The sequence below is a fragment of the Amphibalanus amphitrite genome, unplaced genomic scaffold (genome assembly GCF_019059575.1).
Source record: "Amphibalanus amphitrite isolate SeventyFive unplaced genomic scaffold, NRLGWU_Aamphi_draft 000365F_arrow, whole genome shotgun sequence".
NCBI lineage: Eukaryota > Metazoa > Arthropoda > Thecostraca > Balanomorpha > Balanidae > Amphibalanus > Amphibalanus amphitrite.
Window position 1 is genome coordinate 446,079 of NW_024881859.1, and position 26,516 is coordinate 472,594.

Genomic DNA, 26,516 nt, shown 5'->3' on the forward strand with positions numbered 1-26,516 from the left:
AAACGCCTTAGATGTGTTAGGCTCGACGTTGCGGATCGACTGATATGCAACATGACCTTTTCCGGTCAGGTCACGACCTTGACCTGAGGTCAAATTTTCAAGTTGACCTTTCAAGGTCAAATTATAGTTCATTCGACGCGTCTCGACGAGAGAAACACGATGCTGGCAAAAGTAATGTCATGGCTCTTTTGAGTCAAAAGTTATTGCCGAAAAACGCTTTTCGTAAAACGGCTATTTTTGGAGTTTTTGCCCTCTGGAGGCTAAACCGTTGACCTTAGGTCAAATCTGAGAACAATACTCAGAAAGGTCGGTCTGTAAAAGGGCTATCGAATGCGCTTTTCCGCGGCGCTGTAGCTCTATTGGTTCCCGAGATAGCCGTCGGCAGTTTCCAAAATGTTGAAATAGTCAACATTTTTCCTTTGGTGACCACTGGTGACCTGACCTTTGACCTGACCCAAAAAATGACCGAAGTGTTTCGTCCTTATTTTGGATGTTCTTTCGATTGCCGCTTACCGCGTGTCGCTACATGGCCCAGGAGCCGAGTTAGAAGGGGGGGTGTTCAGACACCCCCGGCCCGGCGCGGAATCTCGGAGCACCGGCCCGGCGCGGGTTAAGAGTGGTCACTGGTCACAACAATACCTGAACGGGTCTTTTATCGCAGCTCAATTATCTACTTGTTGGGATAGTTCACGGGATGGTTCGAATTTATGAAAGGTTACTTCAGCCTGGTTAATGATCTCAGTCTTTTTTCAATCAAAATAACAATAGAATTGCATGTCGTCTCGCCCCGTGAAAATTCTGACAACACATGGACAATGGACATTTCAGGAATGTCTACACTGGCGGATCCAGGGGGCCCCCAAGGCCTAAAGTGGCCTGTTTGCCCCCCCCCCCAAAACGTCAGCAAAATTGCTAAGAAAATATACCTTGATGGAGGTTTTTAGCCACTTTAGAAGGAAAGCTTTCCACAGCATAATATGGAAGCAATAAGGTAGCAGTTAGGGTCAGTCAAAAGTTGCGCGAGCGGAGTCGACCTTCAAAAAAAGACTCTTGTTGGCACGTGTTTATGGCGCGGCAGCTGGTAGTTGGCGGTGTTTCGCGTGGTGTGGCATCACTGGCGGATCCGGGGGGGGGGGCACGGGAGCCTGAGGTGCCCCTGACAGGCCCGTGGTGCCCTTGCTAGGTCTGTGGTGCCCCTGGACCCTGGCAGGCCTGTGGTGCCTCTGGCATCAGCAGCCTAGCAGGGGCATCAGCAGCCTAGCAGCTTGCCCCTGCTAGGCTGCTGATGCCCCTGGGACCTGACAGGACTGTGGTGCCCCTGACAAGCCTAAAGTGCCCCCAACAGGCCCGTGATGCCCCCGACAGGCCCAAGGTGCCCCTGCGTGATGCCGTGATGCCTGCGAGGCCGTTGGTGCCCCTGCGAGGCCGGTGGGGCCCCTGACAGGCCCATGGTGCCCCTGCGAGGCCGGTGGTGCCCCTGCTAGACCGGTGGTGCCCCTGGCAGGCCTGTGGTGCCCCTGCTAGGCTGCTGGTGCCCATGACAGGCCCAAGGTGCCCCTTCAAGGCCGGTGGTGCCCCTGTAAGGCCTGTGGTACCCCTGACAGGCCCAAGGTGCCCCTGCAAGGCCGGTGGTGCCCCTGTAAGGCCTGTGGTACCCCTGCTAGGCCTCTGGTGTCCCTGACAGACCTGGGGTGCCCCTGACAAGCCTGTGGGGCCCCTCACAGGCCCGTGGTGCCCTTGCTAGGCCTGTGGTGCCCCTGGCGGGCTGGTGGTGCCCCTGGCGGGCTGGTGGTGCCCCTGCTAGGCCGGTGGTGCCCCTGACAGGCCTGTGGTGCCCCCAGGCACCAAGGGGGTCATGACCCATGTGGCCCCCCTTGGATCTGCCACTGATACATAATATATTGATTTGTAAAGGCGTTATGGCTTATGCAATATGCAATTGCAGGCACTTGGTATCCCTCACTTATCCCTCATTGGGGGCTCTGGCGGGCTCCTGAGGGCCCACGTCTATCCCCGGGAGCCCTAGACAGGCTCCTTTGGGTCCTTTCAGTCCACTATAGCATAAGAGGTCTCCATGCGAGTCCTATACATCTGAGGGCGTACCCTGACGTCTGAGGTACCTACCCAACTGCAGCTCCAATGGTCTCTTACACTGGCGGATCCAGGGAGGGGGCATTTAGGGCCATGCCCCCTTCCCAGAGGCCTAAAGTGGCCCGTTTGCCCCTCCCCCCAAACGATAATGAAACATAGTTCAATCAGTGCGTGGCCCACAAGCCGAGTTAGACAGGGGGTGTTTTACCACCTCCCGGTCCGCAAAGGGACCCAAGCACTGACTCGAAGCGGGTTAACTGGTCGACAAAAGCAATGGTAAGTGTCTACAAAGTAATATAAAGGCATGGGTCGGGTGGGCTACCATTTATATATTTTTCTTTTTAGTTAAAAAAATCATAGTGTCAGGGCTGTGACGAAAAATAAGTGGCCTAAATCCGATGAGAAAACAGGATTTGGGGGTACCCTAGGTTTGGCTCCTGCATGAGTTGCCCCCCCCCCCAAAAAAAAAAAAAAACGCAAGCCTGGATCCGCCAGTGAATGTCTATGTGGGTGGGCCGTAGGCAATATGAAAGTCACCTTGCATGCTATATTAAGAACATGTTTTCGAGTTTGTTTATAATGTATTAAGTGAATTAGGACCTTACTCCACAAGAATATTCTACAAGAAATCGTTCGGGTCGGAGCATTCGAATTGTAGGTATTTACAAAACTCCGTCAGCGAGTCGTAATCGGGTTCGGGGGACATTGGTTGCAATTTTGCGACCTGACGTTGACGAAGCTTTGTAAATATAATTCGAATGCTCCAACCCGAACGATTTCTAGTCGAGTGAAGTCCTAATTCACTTATTACTTAACATGTTTTCGGCGGGGACTGGGAGAGCTCTACACCAACTTGAAATTCTGTAAAAGTTTTTTTTTCAAGTTTTGTTTACCTCTGCACATGATTTCTGTGCATTTGAGACTTTAAACTATCTCGTCTCGTATATGATTGAATAGAGTGGTGTGGGCTATTCGCAGCGGAACGGTTAGCATATTGCATAGTGCACAATGCATATTTATTTTGAAGGCTGGCTGTCTATGATAACGACTTAGAAAGTAATTTAAAACGACCATAACTTTTGAAACGTTTCCACACTCATGATCCTAGCAAACTTCCTTCACATGTTTCGGTTGGCCTGTGATTTAGCCCTCGCATGTGTGCGGCGTTTGCCAGCTTCTAATGTGTAGGGGGGGGGGGTCGGTTGGACCCCCCCCTTGCCGTTTGGCCCCTGATCGAGCTAGAGCTTCGCGGAAAAAACGAGCGTGTTGCCCGTGACGAGAGGAAGCCGATGATACCCAATTTTAAGGTCCTAGGTCATTGGTTGACCTTCCAGGTCAGGTCAATGACCCAAAGTCGGGAAAATCGGGACCTGTTAGAAAGTCGTAAAGTGTGGCTGCTAAGGGGTTTTTCGGGGTGCTGATCACGAATATCGTGTTAGTGTTGATCACAGATGATGTCTTGAAGCATTTAGACCAGGTCGGGTCAGGTCAGGTCAGGTCAACCAGTAGGCGTCGTGACGGGTATTCGTAGTACGTGTCAACCGCCTCTGACAGCTTCGTAACATGTTACGAAGTCACCAAAACTACTTCGTAAATGTTCAAATGGTTGCTAAATTCGAATTCAGCTCCAAAAACTAGCCTAGAAACATGTAAAACTCGAAAAAGTGACCCGAGGTCACCCGAGGTCACCAAAGGTCAATGACCTGACCTGACCTTCAGGTGACCTTGACACACACGGGAGTAACATTAAATCACATGTTTGAACGTTTGAAATCACGAAAAGCTTGCAAACACGCGGCTAGTGCGAGCCGACATACGCCGAATCGCGATTTCGGCCAAACATGGTCTCGGAAAAGAGGTCACAGGTCAAAGGTCATTTGGGTCAGGGTCATGAAATTTTCAGGGTAGGTGTAAAATTGATCAATGCGAGGGTACTAAAAGTTTCGTCGCGATCGGCCGCTTTTTACGCGAGTTATTCGCGAAAAACCATGGGGGGGGGTCCATCCGACCCCCCCCCCCTACACATGCGAGGGTTAGAGCACTTTGCATCGAAAGATGGTCGACCGCGCTCGGCCTCCAAGACCTAAATCATCTTAATCACCATCATCGCCAATCGCCATCATTATCATTATCATTAGTCACCAACCTGGCGAGCTCGCCGCCTCTCCATCATCGCGAGCTGTGCGCCTATCTCTCACCTGCTGTTGCGGATCCGACCCGGGTCGGTCCGTCTGCCGCGCCGCGAGTTCCTCTTCTTCGACCTCCTCGGAGTCCCGAAACTGCTCCGGGGGCACCTCTTGATCAACTGGGGCGCCTCAGGAAATCAGTTCCGTGGATGACGTGATTGAGGTGCTTCCGATGTGCGCCACGCACAGTTCGTCCGTCTCTGCCACTGTCCCGTATCATGCACGGCTCTCCTGTCCCAGTTGACACTAGAGAGTGCTGTGCTCAGTTTGTCTCACTCCTCTCCTTAGGGCGGATCACTAACTGTCCTGTCCCCTCCTCTCTGCGCCGTTCTGTCCTGAGTCGAGACCCGCTGCCGATACTCTGCCCGCCGTGCACGCTGCCGCTGCTCACACTCACGTGCTGCCCCCTGACGGTTGCAATGTTCTGCAGTCCAGCTCTGTGCACACTGCAGCGTGCATTGCCGCAGACTGAGCGGCCGCCCGGCAGGACCGGCAGGTTATACAACATGGGTGCACGACGCGCCGGGGGCTGCCGGCTGCGGGGTCGGACACTCCGGCCAGGTGTGTGGCTGTCCCAGCCGAGCTCAGAGGCCCGCAGAGCGGGGTGCCGAGGTGCGAGGCGCCTCAGATAAACGGGTGAAGCCGGTGACGTCGGCGATAGTCACGGGATCGCAGTGCAGACGGTTGAGAGATCTAGATTTATGATGCTGCTTTTGGATGACTATTTTTTCCGATTATCTTTATTATAGGTAGGTATTTTATTTTCTTCACTGTTTAGATACTGTCGCGCGAAATACCTCCTTTGCTTAGTGGTTAAACAATAAACGGTTAAAATTTTCCATTCACATCCACCTGTTTTTGCTGGCTTTGTGCGATCGGTTCGATTTTACAATTAGTGTCATTTTCGCCGCACGGTGATGACGGAAGGCGGAAGCGTTAGACGGACATCCTTGTGAACAACGAACAAAAATCGAGAAGTACAAAAATGTCACAAATTAGCTGGCCGACTGTGTTACGGTTTTGCGGAGTTATACGGTTCTTGTGGTATAAGGTATCGATATTCACGAGAATATGGTACAGCTCGCCGGCCAGTAAGCACGAACCGTTAGTCAGTCAGTTTTCCGCCGGCGCCCGTTTACATCCTCCACAATCCGCGTCACGGCCTGGATCGATATAATCGGTGCACAGTTAAGTAGCAGGAATGTCACGGAAGTGGTAAGCTCTGTAATTGCAATTTCACAGTTACATTACGTCAGGGCTACATTACGTGCGGTAGCTTCTGTCAACTGTCTCGTTAATGGACTACGAGTTGTGGTTCGACTGTTATTTTATCACCAGCATACCACCATTACCTATATTTGCATGCCTACCTAAGGGTTTTTTTTTTAATTTCACGTCACGGAAGGGCGTTTGACGCGAGCAGTGGGTGCATATTTTTGCATACCTAATATGCTCGCTTCAAGCGATCTTAAAGCATAAATACAAAGTTGAAATAGCAAAATGTGTTTTATTTGATGACAAATGACCATAGGTAATAAAAAATTGAGTTTCAGAGTTAGAAGGTACCTAGCACCTAGTCGATGTGCCTACCTTTTAGATCTTTTCTACCAAAAGGCTCAATAGCCTTAACATGGGCACTAGTAGGTTATCTAGTAGAACAAGGTAGGTTCAATTAGGCAGAGGTTTTTGTCTAGTTTTTGTCATTGTACGGCCGAAGTGTAGCGTTTTTAGAAAAGTTGGAAAATTTGGTTCCATTTAAACGTTTTCCTAACTGCAGGAAATGCTTGTAAAATCGTATAAACGAATGCCAGCATCAAAGGAGTGTGGAGATGCATGGGAGACCCGAGACGATGAATGACGTAGGCAGCAAGGCCCGTAGGCAGTTTATGGGAGAACCCCGCATATCCTACATCATGCTTTTTCAAGCGTAGGTATTTTATACGTTATAAAATACGCTATCGTTTCACTAACGATACGCACTTTTATCCTATGTGCTTTTTTCTGACGTACACTTGTCATACGCACTTTTGCGATGCGTAGGTATTTCGGGTATTTCTGAGTTCTGTCCACAATCCGGGCCCGGTCAGTGTCGACCGCAGGTGCCCCGCGACTTAGTCGATTCGGTCGAGCGGGTGGTTGGCTCACAAGGTTTTGTGTATATAGTCAGTATGAATTGTAATTTGAAAAAACTGAAATTTATTGACTTTCTCGTAAAACATCATTGACGCTTCTTTAGGAATAAGGAGCAGATAAAAGTCGTTGTTATAAATTATAATGGTTGTTGACTTTGTTACCAGCATTGCACAAAGCTAAGGAACGGTATTTTTTATTTAGTAGTCACAATCAGATGTCTTCTGTCATAACCGCGCAGTTTCTGTAGCGCTCTGTGTAAATTGTCGATTTTACTGAACTATAGCCTATAGGAGTTCTATAGCCTTGTTACTGAAGGTCATCTTGCGTGATGAATCATCAATATCATTGATTGCGTGGCGTATCAATAAAAAGGTAAATAAGTCTGTAAAAAAAATTACAAAATACAGCCGCTGGAACCTTTCCTGTTAAACTATTCTATCCTAGCGAACTTTCGACCGTGACTGATCACGGAAACTGATTGGCATGATTTGTTCGCCGGTGTCAGTGTGCCTGCCCGTTTCAGTTCAAGTTTCAGTTTGCAAATTGAGGGATATATTTTGTGATTTAATGTTCATAGTGGTTCTGATCGTATTCCTCGATGAATTAAGTCGTTTATTGTGATGCCAATTTTTGGATAGGAGGATTGTTGAACCCTGAAAGCTTGTTGTCTTGCATGGTTTCAATTTGGGTTTCAGTCTACAGTTCAGCTGAGTTTTAGCTGCATATTTGCTATCTCAGCTTACAATTTTGTTGAGCTCTGAGTGTGGGATATAGCCTAACAATCTCCTACATTTCAGGTTATCATCATTGAGCATGACTGAAGCTGAGTTTAAAAATATTGATTCACTGGAAGCGAAAGGTACGGATCCCTGGCTTTTTCGTGTGAATGTTGATCTTTTCATTGGAGATGCAGCAAACCTATAAGATATAATGTTATCATGCTCTTATAACTGCAAAAATACATTGAAATGTGAACCTCAGGATTGTAGCTACCATTTACCAAATACTATTGCCAGTAATATTTGCAAATAAACCCATAAACCTCTAGACACATGCAACCATGTTGAATTATTTACTGTCATCTGTTCTGCTCATTTGGTGACCAATGATCTTGTTGGGTGCAGGGCAAGTCTTGTAACCATTGGTGAGGGCAGCCATAATCTGGCAAGAACACAGGTTTGTTAACACAGAGCACTTGCGTCCTTACTGTTGCTCTTATGGCAACGTTTGAGTTGGAGCACGGCACTGCCAGCTTGCTATTGCATTGTCTGGTACCAACAAGGCTTAGGGGCAGTCTCTATGCCAATGACTGCCTGAAATGTGGTAATGAGGGTCTCCCCAGTACTCAAATCTGGCAGTGGCCAGCAGTCAGAGTCAGAGTGGGGGCCTTTGTGATGTCAGCAGCTGGCCAGAGCTAATGTTTTTCATTTTGGCTGAAAGCTCTGCACTATGCTGTTGACCACCACTGCCTTTGTCATTGCTGATTTTCATTATTGCTTCAAGACTTGGCAGGCCTTTATGCTGTGACAAATGCTGATATTAAGTGACTTTAGTTGAGAGCAGTTTCACTGTCTTTTTTTGTTGTTGTCAGTGCTTGGGTAATTTTCTATGCTTTAGTCACTCAAAGGGCATATCTCATCTGGTTATCTCACCTGGTTACTTAGGCACCATTTAGCTACACTTACTTATGCCATATATACCAATTATTTTTTAGGTTGTTGAATATCACCATATTATTTTACTAGCAACAATTCCACCTAACTGCAATTTGTGAGTTCAAATCAACACTACAATTACCTCTTGTCCCATCACCTTCACAACAGCCAGTTTGTCACATTCACAGTTGTGCTGCCTTGTGATGTTTTGTATCTTGCAGCATTATTATGATGAAGCGGCCTCATGGGTTTTATTAAATGTAACAGCACTCCATGCTTTTCTGATTTATGCATGATGACTGCATGTTTGCAGTTTAATAAAATCCTCACTTGATTCAGAACTCGTAAAACTTCCATGGTGACTTAATTTCATTCAGTTAGGTGATGCTATATATTATATAGTAGGTATATGCCATAAGAGAAAAGTTCAACTTATTTTGTTACAAGTGTTGTTTTCAAACTCAGCTATTTCCTAGTCTTTTCCATGCCACTTCTCATCATAAGTTGCATCAGTTCAATCTAGGAATCTTCATGTATCTAACAGTTATGCTTTTGGATTCCCTGGCTACATTACATCAGCTGTGGCTAACGTGTCATTTTTTTGTAGGAAATTATAGAAGCAATTAAAGCAACATCATTTAATCGGCAATTGCTCAAATCGTTGACATTGTATGTTCTTTTTTTTTTACAGAGTCTGACATCCTCGACACTAGATCTCCAAACTTAACCAGAGGTAGGTTAAGTAGGTACATATTTTTTTCTTAACAATGTTTCTCGACTTTTTCGACTATTTTTAATGTAGGTACCTGCTGATTTTGGTGCTTCAGACATATACCAGTAAACACAGGGCAGATATCGGCGTGTTTCAGTGTCCTGACCCAGCGTGACCTTTTGTGACCCGCGGTGACTCTCTGTGACCCGTTGTGACCTGCTGTGACCCGTTGTGACCTGCTGTGACCCCTTTGGGACCCACTGTGTTCCTCTGTGACCTGACAGTGACCTGTTGTGACCGTTTCAGACGAGGCCAGCGCCTCGTCGGCGCCCGGTGACGGCGCCACGACGGTCGTCGACCGGGATGGCTCCGATCTGACTGACACCGAACCCGACGACCTGGAGGACTATGCTGCGGGCGGCGGTACGTCGGGCATATCTGAATATGTTGCAGAAGCGAATTAGCATTAAAATGCCGTATTCTTCCTCTTGTAACACCAACGGGTTCGTTTCCACTGACCTCAGTCAACCTCTCACGCTATTACCCTACCTGTCTACCTGATTACTAACAATCGCCCCTCCCTTACTCGCCCCACAGACGGGCCGCCTCCGGGGGGCGGCTCGTGCGCCACACTGCCCCTACCGTGGGGAGCGCGCCGCGAGCGGCACTGCTTCCCGGCCAGCGTACAGGTTGACCCCGACCTGCGACCCGGAGAGTTCGTCATGAGGACCCTGTTCGCCGAGTTCACGGTCCAAGCAGAGAGGAAAATCGAGTCGGTCATGATGGAGCCGCTGGTAAGTGGGGAAGAGGGGGAGAGGGGAGGGGTGGACAAAGTTTAGTGGGGGATTTCTCATTTGCGACTGAGTGGGGAAGGGGGAGGAAGAGAGTGTGCAATCTTCCCCTCGGTGAGAATGAGACAGTGATATCATACTACTTCTTAATTCAAAAATGTTAAACAAGGTGATTCCACGCTCTCTCATATTACCGGTGTAACTCTCATGTGCAGGCCTCTATGTCCAAGCCCATCATCGCTCTTGCTCTTGCCCGCCAGGAGCGCCCGCTGTCCAAGTCGCTGCAGCGAGGCGAGGACGCCCAGTTCGACCAGATGCTGTCCACGTTCGGCTCGGCGGCCGAGCACTGTCTGCCGTCCCTGCTGCGGACTCTGTTCGCCTGGTACGACCGCCAGGGGGTGGACGTGGCGGCAGAGGTGCGGCTGACCCGCACAGACGCCAAAGGCAGGGTGTGAGTACCTACTGAGCACCGGAAAACGGCACATAGCCAAGTGCAAATGTTTACCTTTTCCCGAGCTTCTGCATTTCTTCCCCACTTACCAATCGCACTGAACGTCTTTGGACATAACCTTATGTGATTATGTGATCTTTGAGGCATGTATGACCTTTGAGACCTGTGTGACCTACCTGTATAACTTGTGTGACCTGTGTGTCCTGTGTGACGGTGTGACCCTTGTGACCTATGTGACCTTTGTGACCTCAGAGAGCCGACCACCGACCGCCTGGAGCGGGAGCACCGCGAGGACCGGCGCGACCTGGCCGTGGAGTTCATCTTCTGTCTGGTGCTGATCGAGGTACTCCGTCAGTTCTACCTCCACCCGGGCTACGAGGACCTGGTGCGCCATCTGGAGAACCTGGCGTTCCGACACTTCAAATACCGAGAGAGGTGAGTGGCCGTCCCGGATGGCGGGGCAGCTACTGTCGGCGGGTGTGTTCAGGTGGCGGGGGAGTGATCTGTGAGATCATCAGTTCCGGGTCTGTGATCATATTATGCTAAACACAGGGAAAACGTAGCACGTAATGTCAATATCAATCGGCGCCCCGTTTACTAATTTAATTATACTCTGTGGTGTAGGTGGTGTCTAAGCAATACAAAGGCAGTTTTCCTTTTTGAGATTTCATAGCGCTTACTTAATATTTGTTTATCTTCTCTAGGCTCACCTTTCTTTGCCCGTTCCATGGGCATGGTGTGTATACAACTAGAGACTCGGGGCGTATTTTTCGTTCCATTTCTCACGAAACACTCCTCCCCTCCCTCCTCTGGCGTGCCCGACAGCACTGCGGCCGGTCCGAACTCCTCCAATGTGAACATCATCGCCGACCTGTACGCCGAGGTGATCGGCGTGCTGGCTCAGTCGCGCATCCACTCTGTGCGCGCGCGCTTCATGCACGAGCTACGCGAGCTACACGCCAAGGAGAGCAGCCAGCAGACCACCCAGGGCATCATCGCCCTCCTCATGGGCATGAAGTTCTTCAGAGTGAAGGTAAGTGTTCGTCTTGTAAGTGGGAGAGTGGCGTTAGAGAGTGTAGGTACAAGGAAGGTGAATGGAAACTTGCTAGGAAGTGCAGCAAACCGTTCTCGCCCACTTGTTTATGCGCTCTATGATTCATTCATTTATTTGTTCGTTCGTTCATTCTTTTATTCATTCAGTCAACCATTCATTCTTCCTCGTTCGCTGCATTCCTCCATTCATCTATCAATTTCTCACATATATTGTGTTGATTCACCGAGGCATTGACCCGTTTACCTTCCATTACATAACCCATTATCTCAATGGCGTTTCATAAACTCGGTTTTCCGATTCACTTCACCAACGCGATACACCTGCACAAGATGCCATTCATTTGTTTGTGTTACAGATGGTGCCGATCGAAGAGTTTGAGATTAGCTTCCAGTTTATGCAGGAACTGTCACAGTACTTCCTCGAGGTGAAGGATAAGGACATTAAGCACGCGCTGGCGGGGTTGTTCGTTGAGATTCTGGTGCCTGTGGCCGCTGTGAGTATCGGGGAAGGAAGGGAGAGGTGGTGTGGGATGGTCGCTCGATGTTATGATGTAGTACCATACCATTACCTGCGTCATTGATGATCTTCTCCAGGGTGTAAGGTGGGATGATATTGCCTGTTTCTCAACTTTGTGGTTTACGATTGTTGCATGGGTGAGTTGATCTCGCCAAGGCAAGAAGCTCAATATTACTTCATATTTTTTTTTTCGTGAAATATTGTGATCATCGCTTACCGAACACTGATTGTGCAACGACGTGTTTATCAAACATGTTTGGTAAGACCGACCACGCTCCTTCCTCCGATAGTGCGTTAAGAACGAGGTGAACGTGCCGTGTCTGAAGACGTTCGTGGAGATGCTGTACACGCACACGCTGGACATGTGCACCAAGGGGAAGCACCGGCTGGCCATCTTCCCACTGGTGACCTGCCTGCTCTGCGTCAGCCAGAAGCAGTTCTTCCTCTCCAACTGGCACTACTTCCTGGCCATGTGCCTGAGCAACCTCAAGAACAAGGATCCCAAGATGTCGCGCGTAGCGCTCGGTGAGTGGGAGAAGAATGCGGCACGCGGCGTGACGGGATATTTCACATGACTGGTTCAGGTCATATGGTTGTCGCATTGTCGGACATATTTTATTTTATGTGATCTTTTTCGTTAGTTTCTTCCAACGATTCCAATACCTGAAGTGATTTCGATTCCGGAATCGTATATTTACCCCTCGTTTGCGTGTTTTTCAGAGTCGTTGTACCGCCTGCTCTGGGTATACATGATCCGCATTAAGTGTGAGAGCAACTCCGCCACCCAGAGCCGCCTGCAGTCGATAGTCAACTCGCTCTTCCCGAAGGGCTCCAAGAACGTGGTGCCGCGCGATACGCCGCTCAACATCTTCGTCAAAATCATCCAGTTCATCGCGCAGGTACGGGACGGCGGAACTCTGATCCATTTGGTCTTGTGCTATAAGAGGCACGGGTAGATAATTCAGCGTTAATCAATGTTGTTTGTCTCTGAAGGTTTTGACAATTTTTTTTTCTTTTGACGCGCCAGGTTGATGTTCAATCGACGCTATCAAACTGAAACACAGTGAACATGCTTGTTTTTGTACCTTGATGGCCATTACGCCAATTTCACCAAAATCGAAATACGCTACGACCCATTTCCCACCCTCGCATCTCACCCAACACCCCACCGCACCCCTCAGGAGCGTCTGGATTTTGCGATGCGTGAGATCGTGTTCGACCTGCTGTCGGTGGGCCGGGCGGTGAAGATCGTCACCACGCCGGAGCGCATGTCGATCGGTCTGCGGGCGTTCCTGGTGGTGGCCGACAGTCTGCAGCAGAAGGAGGGCGAGCCGCCCATGCCGCGCACCGTCGGCGTCCTGCCATCAGGTGAGTAGGAGTGGTAGTTGAAGGGAGAGGGACAACCGGTGCTGTAGGCCGTAGGGTTGTTCTGGTTGGTGGATGGGCGGGTAGCGTGTGTACTGTAGCGATTTGCCGCTGATTATGTGGCATACTTGTTTATCGATAAAAATTGGCGTTGCTATTCTCCCGTCGTAAACATGAGAATGAGTATCGATATTGGATCGGCATTAAGCCTCCTACCTCTTTGTTACCTTCTTTTTCTATTCAGTTTGTCTTTCTGTTGACCATCCGACCGTCTCCTTCCCCTCCCGCCTTTCACCCACAGGTAACACGCTACGCGTCAAGAAGACGTTCCTCAGTAAGATGCTGACGGATGACGCGGCGCGCAGTATCGGCGTGTCCGCCTACTACCCGTACGTCCGGAAGGTGTTCAGCGACATACTGCGCGCGCTCGACAGCCAGTTCGGGCGGCCGCTCATGATGACCAATACGCAGAACGTCAACAAGGTGAGGGGGATGGGGAGGCTGTGTTGAGGTGGGATGGTCAAATAAGAATTTCATATTAGAAGGGCTCTTACATGTGATACGTGAAGGCCTGGCTACACTATGCGTTTTCTGCGTGCGTTTTTTGCGGGTTTGCGTTTTTTGCGTAATATCGTTCTAGAAAAAAGTTATAAATAGTATAATTTACATAAGTTGTGCATTTATTAAATACAAAAGTTAATATAACTCTTATATTAACTAACATTTAACATAAAAAGCATCACAAAAACGTTATATTGTTTCTTTTTCTAGAACGATATTACGCAAAACACGCAAACCCGCAAAAAACGCACGCAGAAAACGCATAGTGTAGCCAGGCCTTGAGGCGTTAGGCGCCAGGCCTTCCTGTTATACCGTAATGCTTTCGTTCCTCGGAAGGTACTTAACATATGCGAAGCGCAACTTAATATTGTTGGACCGCCTTTTACTGCCCGTTTCCAGCCAGCCTCATTTGGCCGCCAAGAACTAAACAAAGGTCATTTTAACGCGTGTGCCTGCCTTGAGTATTATTTCCACCCTCCGTTCTCCATCTCTCCAGGAGCCGGACGAGCGGATAACCGGCGAGCGTAAGCCCAAGATCGACCTGTTCCGGACGTGTGTGGCGGCCATCCCGCGGCTGGTGCCCGACGGCATGACCCGCAGCGACCTCATCGAGATGCTGGCCAGACTCACCGTGAGTATTTACTGTTCGCATCCTGATGACAGCTTTCACTCTGATGGCAGCTGACACTCTGATGGCAGCTTGCTCTGTGGATATCTTAGATCGTGTAGATCGTTTTATATTATTTCGCAAATTATCGTTTTAATGTTGAAAGTGAACTTAGCGTTTTGGAGTGAAATCAATTCATGCAGCTTAGCCTTTGCCAAAAATCACCTGCTCTGAAGGGATGGATTGCAAAACTTGAACATCGTAGCTTCTGTGTGGTGCGAGCTGTTATGTGCTAAGCGTTGGATTATTTATATCCGTTGAGTTAAACTAATCGCTCTCACTTCCTCCCTCCCTCGCCAGGTTCACATGGACGAGGAGCTGCGCGCCCTCAGTTTCCAGAGTCTGACTAATCTCGCAGTGGACTTCCCCGATTGGCGCGAGGAGGTGGTACTGGGCCTCATCTGGTTCATGTGTAAGGAGGTGGCGGACACGGCGCCCACTCTGCTCGACAACGGCCTGCGCATGGTGCTGCAACTGCTCACCAGCTGGAGGAACGCCATCGCCGCGCCGGCCAACGGGTCGACCATCAAACGACGCGAGCTGAACGCCGTGGCGCCGTCACCGGCTCAGGTGGGAGGGGACGAGGGAGGTGGGGGTTACGCTGTTCTGTTCTGTAAAAGTCAATCTCGGTACAGATTGAAGTTAAGGTAATCGGCGAGAACGGGCCCTACAGGACATTTCGTGCTTCTTGCTCCGATAGCATGAAGGTTGAAGTTGTAGCCTCTCTGGGATAGTAAGAAAAACTGAGACTAGTTTTGTTAATAGACAACGTATGGAAAGTGTAAGTGCATGTGTGGTAAACTGACAGTGATGAAGGCAGTGTCGTTAGCGTCTCGATTCGACAGAGGATGGACCAGCCGGGCGTGCTGCACATGGTCGAGGGACTGGCTATCTGTATATGACCTGACCTGACCTTATATCTCCCACAGCGGATGGACCATCCGGGCGTGCTACACATGGTTGAGGGGCTGGCTATCTGTATATGACCTGACCTTATATCTCCCATAGCGGATGGACCAGCCGGGCGTGCTACACATGGTCGAGGGACTAGCATATAACCTAACCTAACCTGACCTGACCGACCTGACCTGACCTTATATCTCCCTCAGCGGATGGACCAGCCGGGCGTGCTGCACATGGTCGAGGGCCTGGCCTTGGTGATGCTCTGTCACTGTCGGCTGGCCGTCCGCCGGCTGGCCGTCCACATACTGAAGGAGGTCAAACTGCTCTTCAGGGCACTCGGTGAGTTCAGTGCATTCATGACTGGGTAAGGGACTATGAGATGAATAGCAGGCGTCGTCAAGAGTTGTGTGCTGATCTGATAGAGGATAGATAAACCCAGCTGATTTTTGCGTTTTGATGACATTCTATAACATTTTTGATAACTCTAAGAATGACCGTTTAGGTTTCGATTTCACTGAGCTGATATTTGCAGTTTGTTGTGTGCTGGGAACGTCTTTATTTCTCCATGCCGCGTCCCTTCACTCAGCACTCCGTCATTTCTCCCCTCCTTGTCAGACTGTCTGCGTCCCTTATAACCCTCCCTCTCCCCTCTGTCAGACTGTCTGCGGCCGGGCGAGACGGCGGCCGTGGACGCCATGGACGCCGCCTGTCCGGCGCTGGTGGAGCGCTGCCTGCCGCTGCTGCCGCCAGCCGAGAAGGCGGCCGTCCTCTCCACGTCCAATGTCGACCTGCAGTGGATCGCAGAGAGAAACTCGGCAGTCTGGACCGCAGGTCGGTGGACACATGAGAGTGACATGAGGTGTGGGCTAGACGAGATATTGGAAACTGATTTTTAGTCAGTGAGCTATATGAGCTTGGTGTTGTCATAATTCATAAACTTCTTCGTAAATTTGCTGTGGTTCTCTGAATGTGTGCTGAGTCTGAACGTGACGCTGGTTATCTCTCAACGGCCAACTTTAGGGTCGCTCTTGCCTTTTTACTTTTTTTTTGTCGGGTTAGGCCCTTTCGGTCTGACGAGACCATTTCAGAGCCGGAAGGATGATAGGAATTAGGGGGAGACATTGGTCTGGGCGGGCACCCTAGTGAGTCACCGGGGCTGAGCCTGTCCCGAAAGACAGGCCGACCAGCCCCAAGGTACTCACTGCACCCGGCTACGGGGTGCGCTCCCTCGGGAGCAGCGGTGCCGCTCCAAGGGAGCAGTCCGCATGAGATAAAGTTGCCTGTCCAGCCCGGAGGGGGTTGTGACGTGGAGGAGAAGGATTTCAGTATCCTGAGGATAGAAGCACGGAACGGCACCTTTTTACTCTCTTCTATTTGCCTTTATCCTTCCCCCTCCTTTCTCCTTCCCGGACTGTCCCGCCTGACACCTCCCCGTTCATACACCCCAGGTCTGCACGACGACGGCGCACAGAGCGGCTCAGTGCCCCACCTGGCCGCCGGAGACGCCTGGGCCGTCTGCCTGCAGGGCTTCCTCGAGCACGGCAGGCTGGCGACCGCCGCGCCCGTGGCTGTGGCACACGCCTGGCCCATGGTCCACCACAGGATCCAGGCGCTCTTCAGTGTCATCGACCCCACGTGAGTTGTTGGGAGAGAGGGGAGGAAAGGGATGGGGTACAGCCTGGTCTCGGGAAAGAAATGGTTGGCTATGCGGTTGGAAATGCTGCTTACGGCAGGTGGTTACCAAACTGGCGATGGCCCGTGCCATTGGGTGGGATATGACGTTGAGCTGACCCTGATCCTATACATGCCGTACATCGTCATTAAGATTCAGGACAGATTTGTGTTGTGTCATCAATTCAGAATTTCACTAGCGGTCCCGCTGAAATCAGATTACGGAAATAAGATCAACTTGGCTCGTCCTAATATGGCTTTCGCTGGCGTGACATAACTCTATTGACCTCCACGTATGACCTTGACCGGGTGACTGCACTCGAGGCAGAGCTATTCTTGGCGTTCCCTGCATTGCTGGATGTGACAGAATTTCGTATGAGTTTCAAGCAGCGACAAATAGGAACCAAGCAGGGCTCTGTGAATGATTAAGAAACCCCAATCCTCGAACTTCTCTTTGAGTCCCCTGTTCCTTCATGAGCTTCATCAAACTCTGTCTTCCCACTTTTCCTATTTTGTACTTGTCTCCCTCTATTTCGTTACCGTCTAATACCTCGCCAATGTTTCCATGTCTCCCTCTGCATCTCGTCACCCTTTTCCCTCTCCTGCTCACTTACACCTCCCCCTCCCCCACAGACCGGTGAGCGACAACCGCGCCTCGCTTCTCCGCGGCACCACGGCCATCAAGAAGCCGCCCGAACAGCGGGACATCTACATGGGCCTGTGGCGCAACTACGCGCTGTTCGCGTGCCGCGTGGTACCGGCAGTGAGCCAGCCGGGCCCGGCCATCCGCTGTGTCTCGCCAGAGCTGAATGTCAGGTGAGTGAGACGGGGCGATTGGTGGGTGAGAAGGGGGCGATTGATAGGTGAGATGGGGCGATTGGTGGGTGAGAAGGGGGTGATGGGGCGTGGGGAGGGGACTGGGGCGGACCTCTGAAGTGATGTTGTGTGTGGGGTAATGGATAGTGAATGCTAGGGGGTGGTGCGATTGGCTTGGGTCATTCGATTGTCGTTACTGACATGCCGTGGACTTTCGTTTATTTACTTAGGTAATTGTACGATTTGACGATCATTCGTCTTCGATGTTGCATGATATTTTGTTTCATTTTTATGTTACGCCATGTTACGCAAACTTCGTTTGCCATGACACCATGAGCTGTCTACTGTACCAATCCTTTCATACCCTCACCAGTCATCGTCAGACCCCTACATTCTTACCATCTACCCCTGACTCACCTAACCCCTTCTGACCCACCCGCCCACCCGCGCAGCTCGTCGCCGGAGACTGGCGTGGGTGACCGTCCGGACCCGGCGTCTCTGCACCGTCTGCTGGTGCCGCTGCTCCGCTGTGAGGTGCAGGATGTGCGCGACTCGGTCAGCGACGCCCTGGGACACATCAACCACCTGGCGCTCAAGTAGGTGACCGGGCCGGGTGCTAATATCATATAGATAGATGGATAATGTAGGATAGATAGTATCATATAGAGACAGGAGGCTTCATGGTAACTGGAAGGCTAATGCTTGCAGTCTGCTGTGTATAAATAATTCGTTCGAACATAATTGGTGAAGTTCATGGCGGGAACTGTGAATTGCTAGGCTCGAGTATAGCTGACTGTTGAGATATGATGAGCTACGAGCTAGGTTATTGGCGAGAATGAATGCTGCATAATTGAAGGGATGTTACGAGGATCCACACAATGAATTTAAGTAAACTTCAGTAGTAAAGTGAAAAGTCTAGAGAGTTTTCGAAGCCACCATCAACAGGTACAGTGTGGGAAATTTTGGAGGACGTTAGACGTCATTCAAGACCGAGGTTTATTTCAATCTCCCTCAACGTCAGCCAGCCCTGCGGCCTTGGCCCTGGTGACGCACTGTGTTACTCGTTCCCGACCGTTACGTCCGGTCACCATTGTGATTCGCACCTCGCGCGGGGTCCGATCGGGGCACTATTCACGCCGAGACGACAGCGCCAAGGCTTCTGTGACTGAAATGAGCGCACCGGGACGAATGTCAATGCCGGCAGCGGATCAGGGCGGGGTGGGTGCGGGTAGGGAGTTATGTGGCTTGTTTTAGAAGCGGCGCGTTTGATCCGGTGTGCTTCACACCGTGGGTGTTACTTGTGAGATCCGGCTTCTTCAGATTGCCAAATGATCAGACCGCTGCTTGTTGCTGGATGCCATTGCTGGGATAGTAGTTACTTGCTAGCTTTGTGGTATATTTTCGTAGATTCATTGACGTCATATCTGAAATGTTATTCTCGTAGATGATTGATTTCTTCATCAAGCTGTTACACTTTCTGAACGATCCTCGCATCATCAAATTTTCCGTCGTAATTTTATCCACTCGCGATCTCTATCAAAATAATAACCCACCCACTCTCGTGGCTCCCATTATCTGCGCGTTTCCGCCGATTGGGAAGTCGACCCTCGTCGACCACTCTCCTCGCCGGATCGGCGGCTGAAGTTCCGCGTCGAACTGTCGTTCTGGTCACGCTCGGCCGGCGCCGTCCGCGCGGAGTCCGCCGGACACACTGCGGTTGGCTGGCTTGGAGCTCGGCGAACTGAGTTGGACCGTTGGGACAGTTTGCTAGCTCTGCACCGCCTATCCGGCGGCGAGGGGCGTATCTTTGCTGGCTGGCCCGGGAGCAAAGTGGATGGAGCGTGAGACTTGGTCTGTTTTGGTGTGTGGAGGGCAATGAGGCGGGCAGGGACTCCGAGAGACTAGGATAGTTTGTGGGGTGTGGGAAGGTTGTCTGATGGTGATATTTGGGGGTCTGATTATCCCCAGATGCTGGGTCTCAAGATGACAGAAAGATAATTCTCTTTTATAGGACCTCCCGGTAAATTCTTCTTCATTGATATACCTCTTGAACCACCAGTAGAAGTGACGGCCCATTGCACTTAATCACACAAAACACCAGCGTCATTGCCGGGTTTGTGCGAGGATTTCACTGCCGAGACGGCTCAGGTCATCTGTTCAATGTTCATCCTTGACCCCCGGCATCTGAGAATTGCTGCATAAGTGGGAACGCCGGAGCATGGTGAATGCGGTCTCCTGAAAGTCGGGCGCACCTCCAGACAGTGTAGGTAAGTGTTGAGAAGCTCGCACACCAGTCGCTGGAAGACTCCATTGGAGTTTTGGTGCATCCGGGAGCAAGCTGGGAATGGTGACATCTGCTCGCACGATCTATCAGTAGGGTAGATTAACTCGAGCCGAACTCCTTTTAGTGGCCTGTGAAGGGAAAGGATTTCTCAGGATGTTGGGTGTGATATGCTTGGCCAATGGCCATGGATATTTTAATTTGATTTTCAAGCTAATGTTTATCTACACTGTTGGTCCGACGAAACTTATCAAAAAATCAAACTAACCAAACATTCCTTGGGTCCGACATCGCTTAAGAAACGTCCCGACAATCTTGTCTTGCGAATGACTTTGACTGACACAAGTTCCGTTTGATTTACTTTACTCCGTAACAGTGCTGTACGAGAGTAAAGTCTACAAGGCTGACGAACAAGCCCCTGCCCCCGTCACCCACCGTCTAAACGCCTTTGGCTGTAACGTCTCGCTCCATTCACTGGGCGCGTTTTGAGGAGATTCTCTCTCCCCCGAGACTGGCCGTCAGGCTGGATATGCTCCAGGCCGCGGAAGGTGACGGGCCGGGATGGGATTCACAAAGCGCCGCAGATGGTCCTACGGACGGCTGCTGTCGGCCCGCAAAGGTCACCGCGGGTCAGCCGTCCCCCGCGGCCGCCCCGCAGCTCCTGAGCTGAGCCGGTCGGCTCGCTCGGACCGCCATCCGGCGGCGGCAGCGTCCCGGCACGCTGACCGCCCGCTGAATGTGTGACGTCAAGGCATGCCCGGCGGTGGAAAATGGGCGGTGATTCGGCCGCCAATGGCCGCATTCACGTCGTCTTTTTATGCCGCCAGAAAACTGTGGGCCCACTTTGGGATGAGTTCATCAGGTTTGGGCGTTATTTGACAGCGAATTCTCACGAAGGCCGACGGGTTTTCGTTATGACTCGTTCCTCGCCATGCATCTGTCGAGATATGTGTGAATGTGTCCCGTTCCGTTATTACTTGGCTGAAAACAGCGGACAAAGACTCCACAAGATGAATCCACTGGTTTGAGGAGGATATGGTGTTTGGCCTATAATAGCCATTACAGCATTTCTCAATGCGGTGCTCGTTATTTATAGTTCTGGGAGGGCATAACCAGTGTAACGCAGAATACTTGCAACGACAAATGCTGTTGCAATTAAGCTATCTGATGATGTTCGGGATTTCGTTGTAATGGTCGGCTTATATTCCACCTTGCAAGCAACTGCATCATGTGCTTCTTAGTATTATTTCGCTGTTGATTATCAGCCCTTCTTCATAATCTTGTGTATTACCTCCGCCGATGCCTTGATGAGAAACAATTCAGCAGCGGCGCTGCCCGGGAGTGGCTCACTTAGGGCCAACAGATCACTAAAGAATACAGATTGTGGTAATTTTCCTGTACATCGTGCAGCGTCGCCCGTGTTTTTCGCCACGTGACCTAGAAGTTGCGTTAGAGAGATGAGTGTTCAATTGAAATCTTTCAGTAGTGTGTGGCAAACAGGGACTATAAAATGTCCGTGATTAACCCGCGCGGGGCTGGGGTCCCCAGCCGAACGCGCGGGGCTGGGGGGGGTAAATTTTACCCCCCTGTTATCTCCCGAAATAATGGTCCGATTTGGAAAATTCAAACGCCAATCGAAAGCTCTCATCACGAACTACTAAAAACATGTACTTAATTTAAAGTTTGAGGTCAAGGTCAAGGTCAGGTCAAGGGTACAAATTGCAAGTTTCTACAGTATCGGCCTTGCACCGTAGTTGCCGAAGGCTGGAGTCATGGACTGAGACTGATCGCCCAAAACGTGTTCTTAGGCTACCAAGACAATATTAGTTGCATACAATATCATTCAGAGGTCAAGGTCAAGGTCAGGTCAGGTCAGGTCAGGTCACCAAAAAACAAAATATAGAAAAGGGCATGTGCGACACATGTTTTATGGGTCATTTTACTCATAGAATTCAATAGGCACACTCAATAAGTGATATGGACCACCTCTGGATGAATTTCAGGTCGAGGTCAGGTCAAGGTCAGGTCAAGTGAGGTCAAATTTTGAAGTTGGTTGTTAAGGCCTAAAAAGGTGTCTATCTGATGCAGTTTTTCACAGCGAATCGAATGGTGCTATTTTTGTTTCCGTACGAGGTCTAGAACTTCCAAAAAAGTCATTTTTCAAAAAATTTGTGTGTCGTGACGTCATAAAATTTTGAATAACTCCCACATTTTTGAACCGATTCTTCTAAAATTTGGTATGTAGGTGCACATAGACCACTTCTCTGACATATATTCCGGTTTTTTCGATAGACTCAAAATTTTGGATTTTATAATGATTTTCCCAAAAAAATCAGTTTTTTGAAAAAATTTAGGCCAAAATCCAAAATTTTCAAAAAACCGAGATAGCCATTTGATAGACAAAGTAAAATTACGTATAACCTTTTTTGTTACGTCTTGATTCCTTTAAAAATGAAGATGTTAGCGGCGTTTGAACTTTTGCCGTTTTTGAGGCGAAAATGGCGAACATGACGTCACTAAAACGTCAATTTCTCAAAAATTTTCCGACGGATTTCGCTCAAATTTTCAGGGAAGGTGTCAAATTGATGTAAGAAAAGGTACTGAAAGTTTGGCGGCGCTGCGCGCCGCCGTTTTTGAGATATCGCAAAAATTCGCGAGGGGGGGTAAAATTTACCCCCCCCAGCCCCGCGCGGGTTAATGCGGAGGATGATAGCATAGCACCACAGTTAACGTCACTTATTTGGCCTTTGCTTACTTCATTAAGGGACCCTCCCACCTTCAATAAAGATAATGAATTGGCATAAAAGCGATGTCCCGTTGTTCAGAAAGATAAAAATGATTGTCTACCAAATTTCATCGAAACATATTTACTGGTGTTCAAGATATTAGACTTTTACTTTTGTTTAGTTTTGGGGATCTCCGCTGTTCCTACGACGTCATTTGGAAGCAATAATTTGACATCCTAAAAGTGCGGCAGATGTTGCGCGCAAAGCAGCATATACCACCACGTTTTAACGATGGTTTTAGTATAAGGTGTAAAAATCGTTAGATCTGCGCTGACGTCACAAATTCTAATGAGGCATTCAATTGCATTAGCCCATTAGAATCTGAAAACTGCACGTTTGAAATTAAATAACTCCAATTCCCGATATTGTGAGTGCCCAAACGGGTAATTGCAAGCCAGGGACGCCAATTTGGCTATCTCAACCCAAAGCTTATGTTAAGGTGGGATGGTTACTTTAAGCGAGATTAAACTGTTCAATGTTTGCGACTTATATGCCTCATCCGTATAGTTATCGCATTTAGGAAAGCCAAAACACTATCCAAACCACCAGTTTGCGGCTAGCTCCTTCAATTTCGTCGAAAATAGTGCTAACTTTGCAAAGTTTGTGATGAGATCATATAAACTTACAGGGTTATTGCATAATTTTGTGTGTATCATTTACCGAGCTGCCGCTCGAGGGGCCCTTTATTGTGTTGTGTGGCTGTGGTTCGGCTCATGTCATCCCGGCAATTACCTGTTCTCGTTTCTCAAACGGTCCAATAAGCAATCAGCGGGGTTCTTTGAACCGGGAACACGCGTGATTGATCGTTTCATCGACTCCAGCCGTCGAGATGGGATCGCCCGAGGTTCCAGCAACATATGATCATTGCTGTGTTGTGCGGCTTTGTTATCACACAATCGAAGTACGTTGTGATTTTTATCATTCAATAGTACTCAAAGCATAGTTTGGCATAACTCATTGGAAATGCCTTCAACTTTTTGACATTGATAGTGTTCGGATGACTGGCCTATCGTCCCACGTCCCAGTGAGCATTGTCGGTAATGAAAATGTGTTTTCTGATGAAAAACATTGAATTAGATGTAGATGCAAAACAGATTCAAATTAGCTTATTTACTATTGAGCGCAGAATCCGCGCTCATACCGGGACCGAAGCGGGGCAGGCCTGGTGTGTCAGAGAGTGTACCGATTAGTGCGATGCGAAACAGTATCCCATCTAGTCGGCTGCTGTTTGGTGAACTTGGGTCAGCCGCCGCACGGAAGGCATAACCAGCCCGATAATTGCTCAAAGCCCGCCGGTGCACACAGGGAGTTTTGAGGGCCACTGGATGACATGACCCATACGACTGTTTCCATACCGAGTGGGGAGGGAGGCCGGAGAAGGTGAGCGATTCATGCGGTCGTAGCCCGCGTGGAGTTGGTGCGGCAGTGTGTATATTGGGATTACCTATTTCTCGGAATTCAAAGCGAAGTTTTGGGGTTTGTTTGAAGATAGCCAATACCCATTGTCTTTTTCATCGGTAATGTTTTGTGGTTTCATCGTCATTGAACAATATTGCCATATTGCCGCCAACCTTTGCTGGCTAGCCGCTTTACTTCAAACCAGCTCCTAGTTTATTTCTTTTCGTTCCCCTTTCATTTTTCTCATCTCCTCTCATCTCATCTTCCTTTATCCTCCTCTCTCCTCTCCTTTCCCCCTCTTCTCTTCTCTCGTCTTCCTCCTTTGTCCTCTTTTCCCCTCTCCTCTCCCCCTCCCGTCCTTTGTCCTCCCGCCGGTGACACCGCTCACGCCGGGTCCACAGCCGGTAGGTACATACTGTGGGCCATGAATATTGTATATCGATTGATGTGGTGTGACGCCATCCAAGGTGTCTCCCCAGGGCTGGGGTCCCGGAGAGGTCCCGATATAACCGGGGAGGCCGCTGCGACACCTTCCTGAATAGTTGCGTGGGTGTGGTGGGAGTCGAGCGGTTGGGTAGTGGTGGATGTCATGGTTGAGCGATTAGTCTCATCTTCGTGTAGTGCTTTAAATATCATATTGATTATTTATCCCTTCATGAATTTAAGGCGGTTGGATGCTGTAAGGTGCTGTAAAGGTCGACATAATAAAGGATGCAATCAATGTGGCCATTGGTCATTGATTGGCACTTTGCCGTCGCTCAGTCTCACTGACCATGTGTTAGTTGCTTTTCATGTGTTTCATGCTTGATAGCAGTGTTGAGGAGACGTATTCGGCATGTTGGCTGAAGAGTGGATTTTCCACATTTTCGCCGTTCCTTGATCGGGTCTGTTTAGTATGTAAACTGCCCACTTAGTACTATCTCGTCAAATATCCCTGGAGATGAACTTGAAACTATTCGCTAGAAGGCCGACGCGCGTGCCACCGAGGGAGGAAGGTGTATTTTAATCCAGCGGGACGCACTTGAGAAGACATCTAGTCGAAGGAAGTGATGTTTTTATGCTCGCACACTTTCCGCCAATATCGTAAGTGGGCCGCTCGTCAGGCAGGCAGAGGCAGCTGGCGCGCACCGTGCGCCGGTGGGGACGCTGAGTCCATTAGCACCCGAATGGTGCCGCTCCGCGCCCTTTGTCACCGCTCGCCGTTCGTTCTCCCGTCGTCGTGATTCGCTCTTTCGTCGTTGGTCTCGCTGCGCTCGTCGCTCTTACTTGGTGATTGCCCGGTTCTGGATCAGAAGTCGCCCGGTCTTGGGCAAAAATCGTGTGACTGTTTTTTTCCGAAAAGCTTTCTGGACAAAAAAGATGCTCAGATCTGTGACAAAGATTTTTTTTCGGCTCAATTACAGACCTACGAGTATACCGCTCGGTACTGGGGCGGAAGCTGCCCTGCGTGGGACAGAGACCTCTCGGTACTGGGATAGAGCTCGGCTGGGCACTGGGCAGGGGCCCTTCAGTTCTGGGACAGAGTGCTGGACGGACAGAGCGGGCTCTCACTGCTCGGGGACGGGGCCCGGCTGACGGCCGTTCAAGTGTGCCCGGGGCACGGAGGTCAAGCGGCCAGCCGTCGGAGCCCATCACCGCCGCTGAATGACCCGGGCGGAGACGGTAGTCGAGACGTCTCTATTCCCGGGGCGCTGATGAAAAGGTCGCTCCGATGTCTCCTCTTGGTGATAGTGAGGGCTGAGCTAAAGGATGCAGTCTTGTTATCCAGCACGGCCTCACCAGTGCATCGACAGTCGTCTGTCTGACAGTCTCCTTGGCCGTCCTGGTGATCGAATTACCGAAAGGTCTCGCGGATCGGCTAGTGATTCCAAAGTTCCTGGAGATGAGGCCCAGACAGGCTGGATTCGACGCGTCACCAATGACAGATTAACATTTCACGGAGAGACGGAGTTTTCCGGCGGTCTGCCGGTTTCGGCGACAGTTCGCTCTAATTACGTTTCTAGTTCGGACAGGCGAGCAGGCCGAGTGAGAAGTCTCGTCAGGGTGTAATTTATCTGTCTGCGAGCCGCCGAATGGCTCGGATATGCCACAGACAGGTCTTTGATACAGAGTCACATTGGGGAGAATATCTGGAGAGGCGGTGTCGCGCAGCAATACTTTCAGACAAGTTTTATTGGATTTCACCACGCGGGAATCTTGGTGGGTCTGAACTTGACACGAATAGCTCTATCGGACAGTGATATAAATTTTGATGAACGAAAGTTTTATGACATGCCTGAGGGCTCTTATTACATGCAAAACGTTCTTTGTTTCCATTCCCGGCCACTCTGTGCGTCTCTGGATGCTGATTGCTCCCTCCCACGAGTCACGACGTTCCTTCATGTTTCACACTGACTCCTTGTTGCCAATTAGGTGATGCCACACATCCGTCTGTTTTTAGTCCGTCCACTCAAATATGGCCCACTCAGTTGGTGAATAT

The 26,516-nt window shown here is 49.9% G+C and overlaps 1 protein-coding gene across 1 annotated transcript in view; it reads left to right on the plus strand.

Annotated features, from left to right (window-relative positions):
- Window positions 1-6,716: 6,716 nt before the first annotated feature.
- The window catches only part of LOC122389619 (protein furry-like), a gene marked incomplete at its 3' end in the record, with an annotated part of 148,271 nt that continues 128,471 nt past the window's right edge, over window positions 6,717-26,516 (plus strand). The window contains exons 1-20 of the mRNA XM_043381809.1: window positions 6,717-6,782; window positions 7,208-7,269; window positions 8,757-8,798; window positions 9,084-9,200; window positions 9,375-9,571; window positions 9,829-10,019; window positions 10,272-10,454; window positions 10,845-11,052; window positions 11,429-11,566; window positions 11,880-12,114; window positions 12,310-12,488; window positions 12,771-12,957; window positions 13,256-13,437; window positions 14,012-14,146; window positions 14,483-14,752; window positions 15,292-15,424; window positions 15,743-15,916; window positions 16,534-16,720; window positions 17,390-17,572; window positions 18,025-18,168. Coding sequence (XP_043237744.1) covers window positions 7,224-7,269; window positions 8,757-8,798; window positions 9,084-9,200; window positions 9,375-9,571; window positions 9,829-10,019; window positions 10,272-10,454; window positions 10,845-11,052; window positions 11,429-11,566; window positions 11,880-12,114; window positions 12,310-12,488; window positions 12,771-12,957; window positions 13,256-13,437; window positions 14,012-14,146; window positions 14,483-14,752; window positions 15,292-15,424; window positions 15,743-15,916; window positions 16,534-16,720; window positions 17,390-17,572; window positions 18,025-18,168 — 3,131 coding nt within the window. The remainder of the gene's footprint in view (window positions 6,783-7,207; window positions 7,270-8,756; window positions 8,799-9,083; window positions 9,201-9,374; window positions 9,572-9,828; window positions 10,020-10,271; window positions 10,455-10,844; window positions 11,053-11,428; window positions 11,567-11,879; window positions 12,115-12,309; window positions 12,489-12,770; window positions 12,958-13,255; window positions 13,438-14,011; window positions 14,147-14,482; window positions 14,753-15,291; window positions 15,425-15,742; window positions 15,917-16,533; window positions 16,721-17,389; window positions 17,573-18,024; window positions 18,169-26,516) is intronic.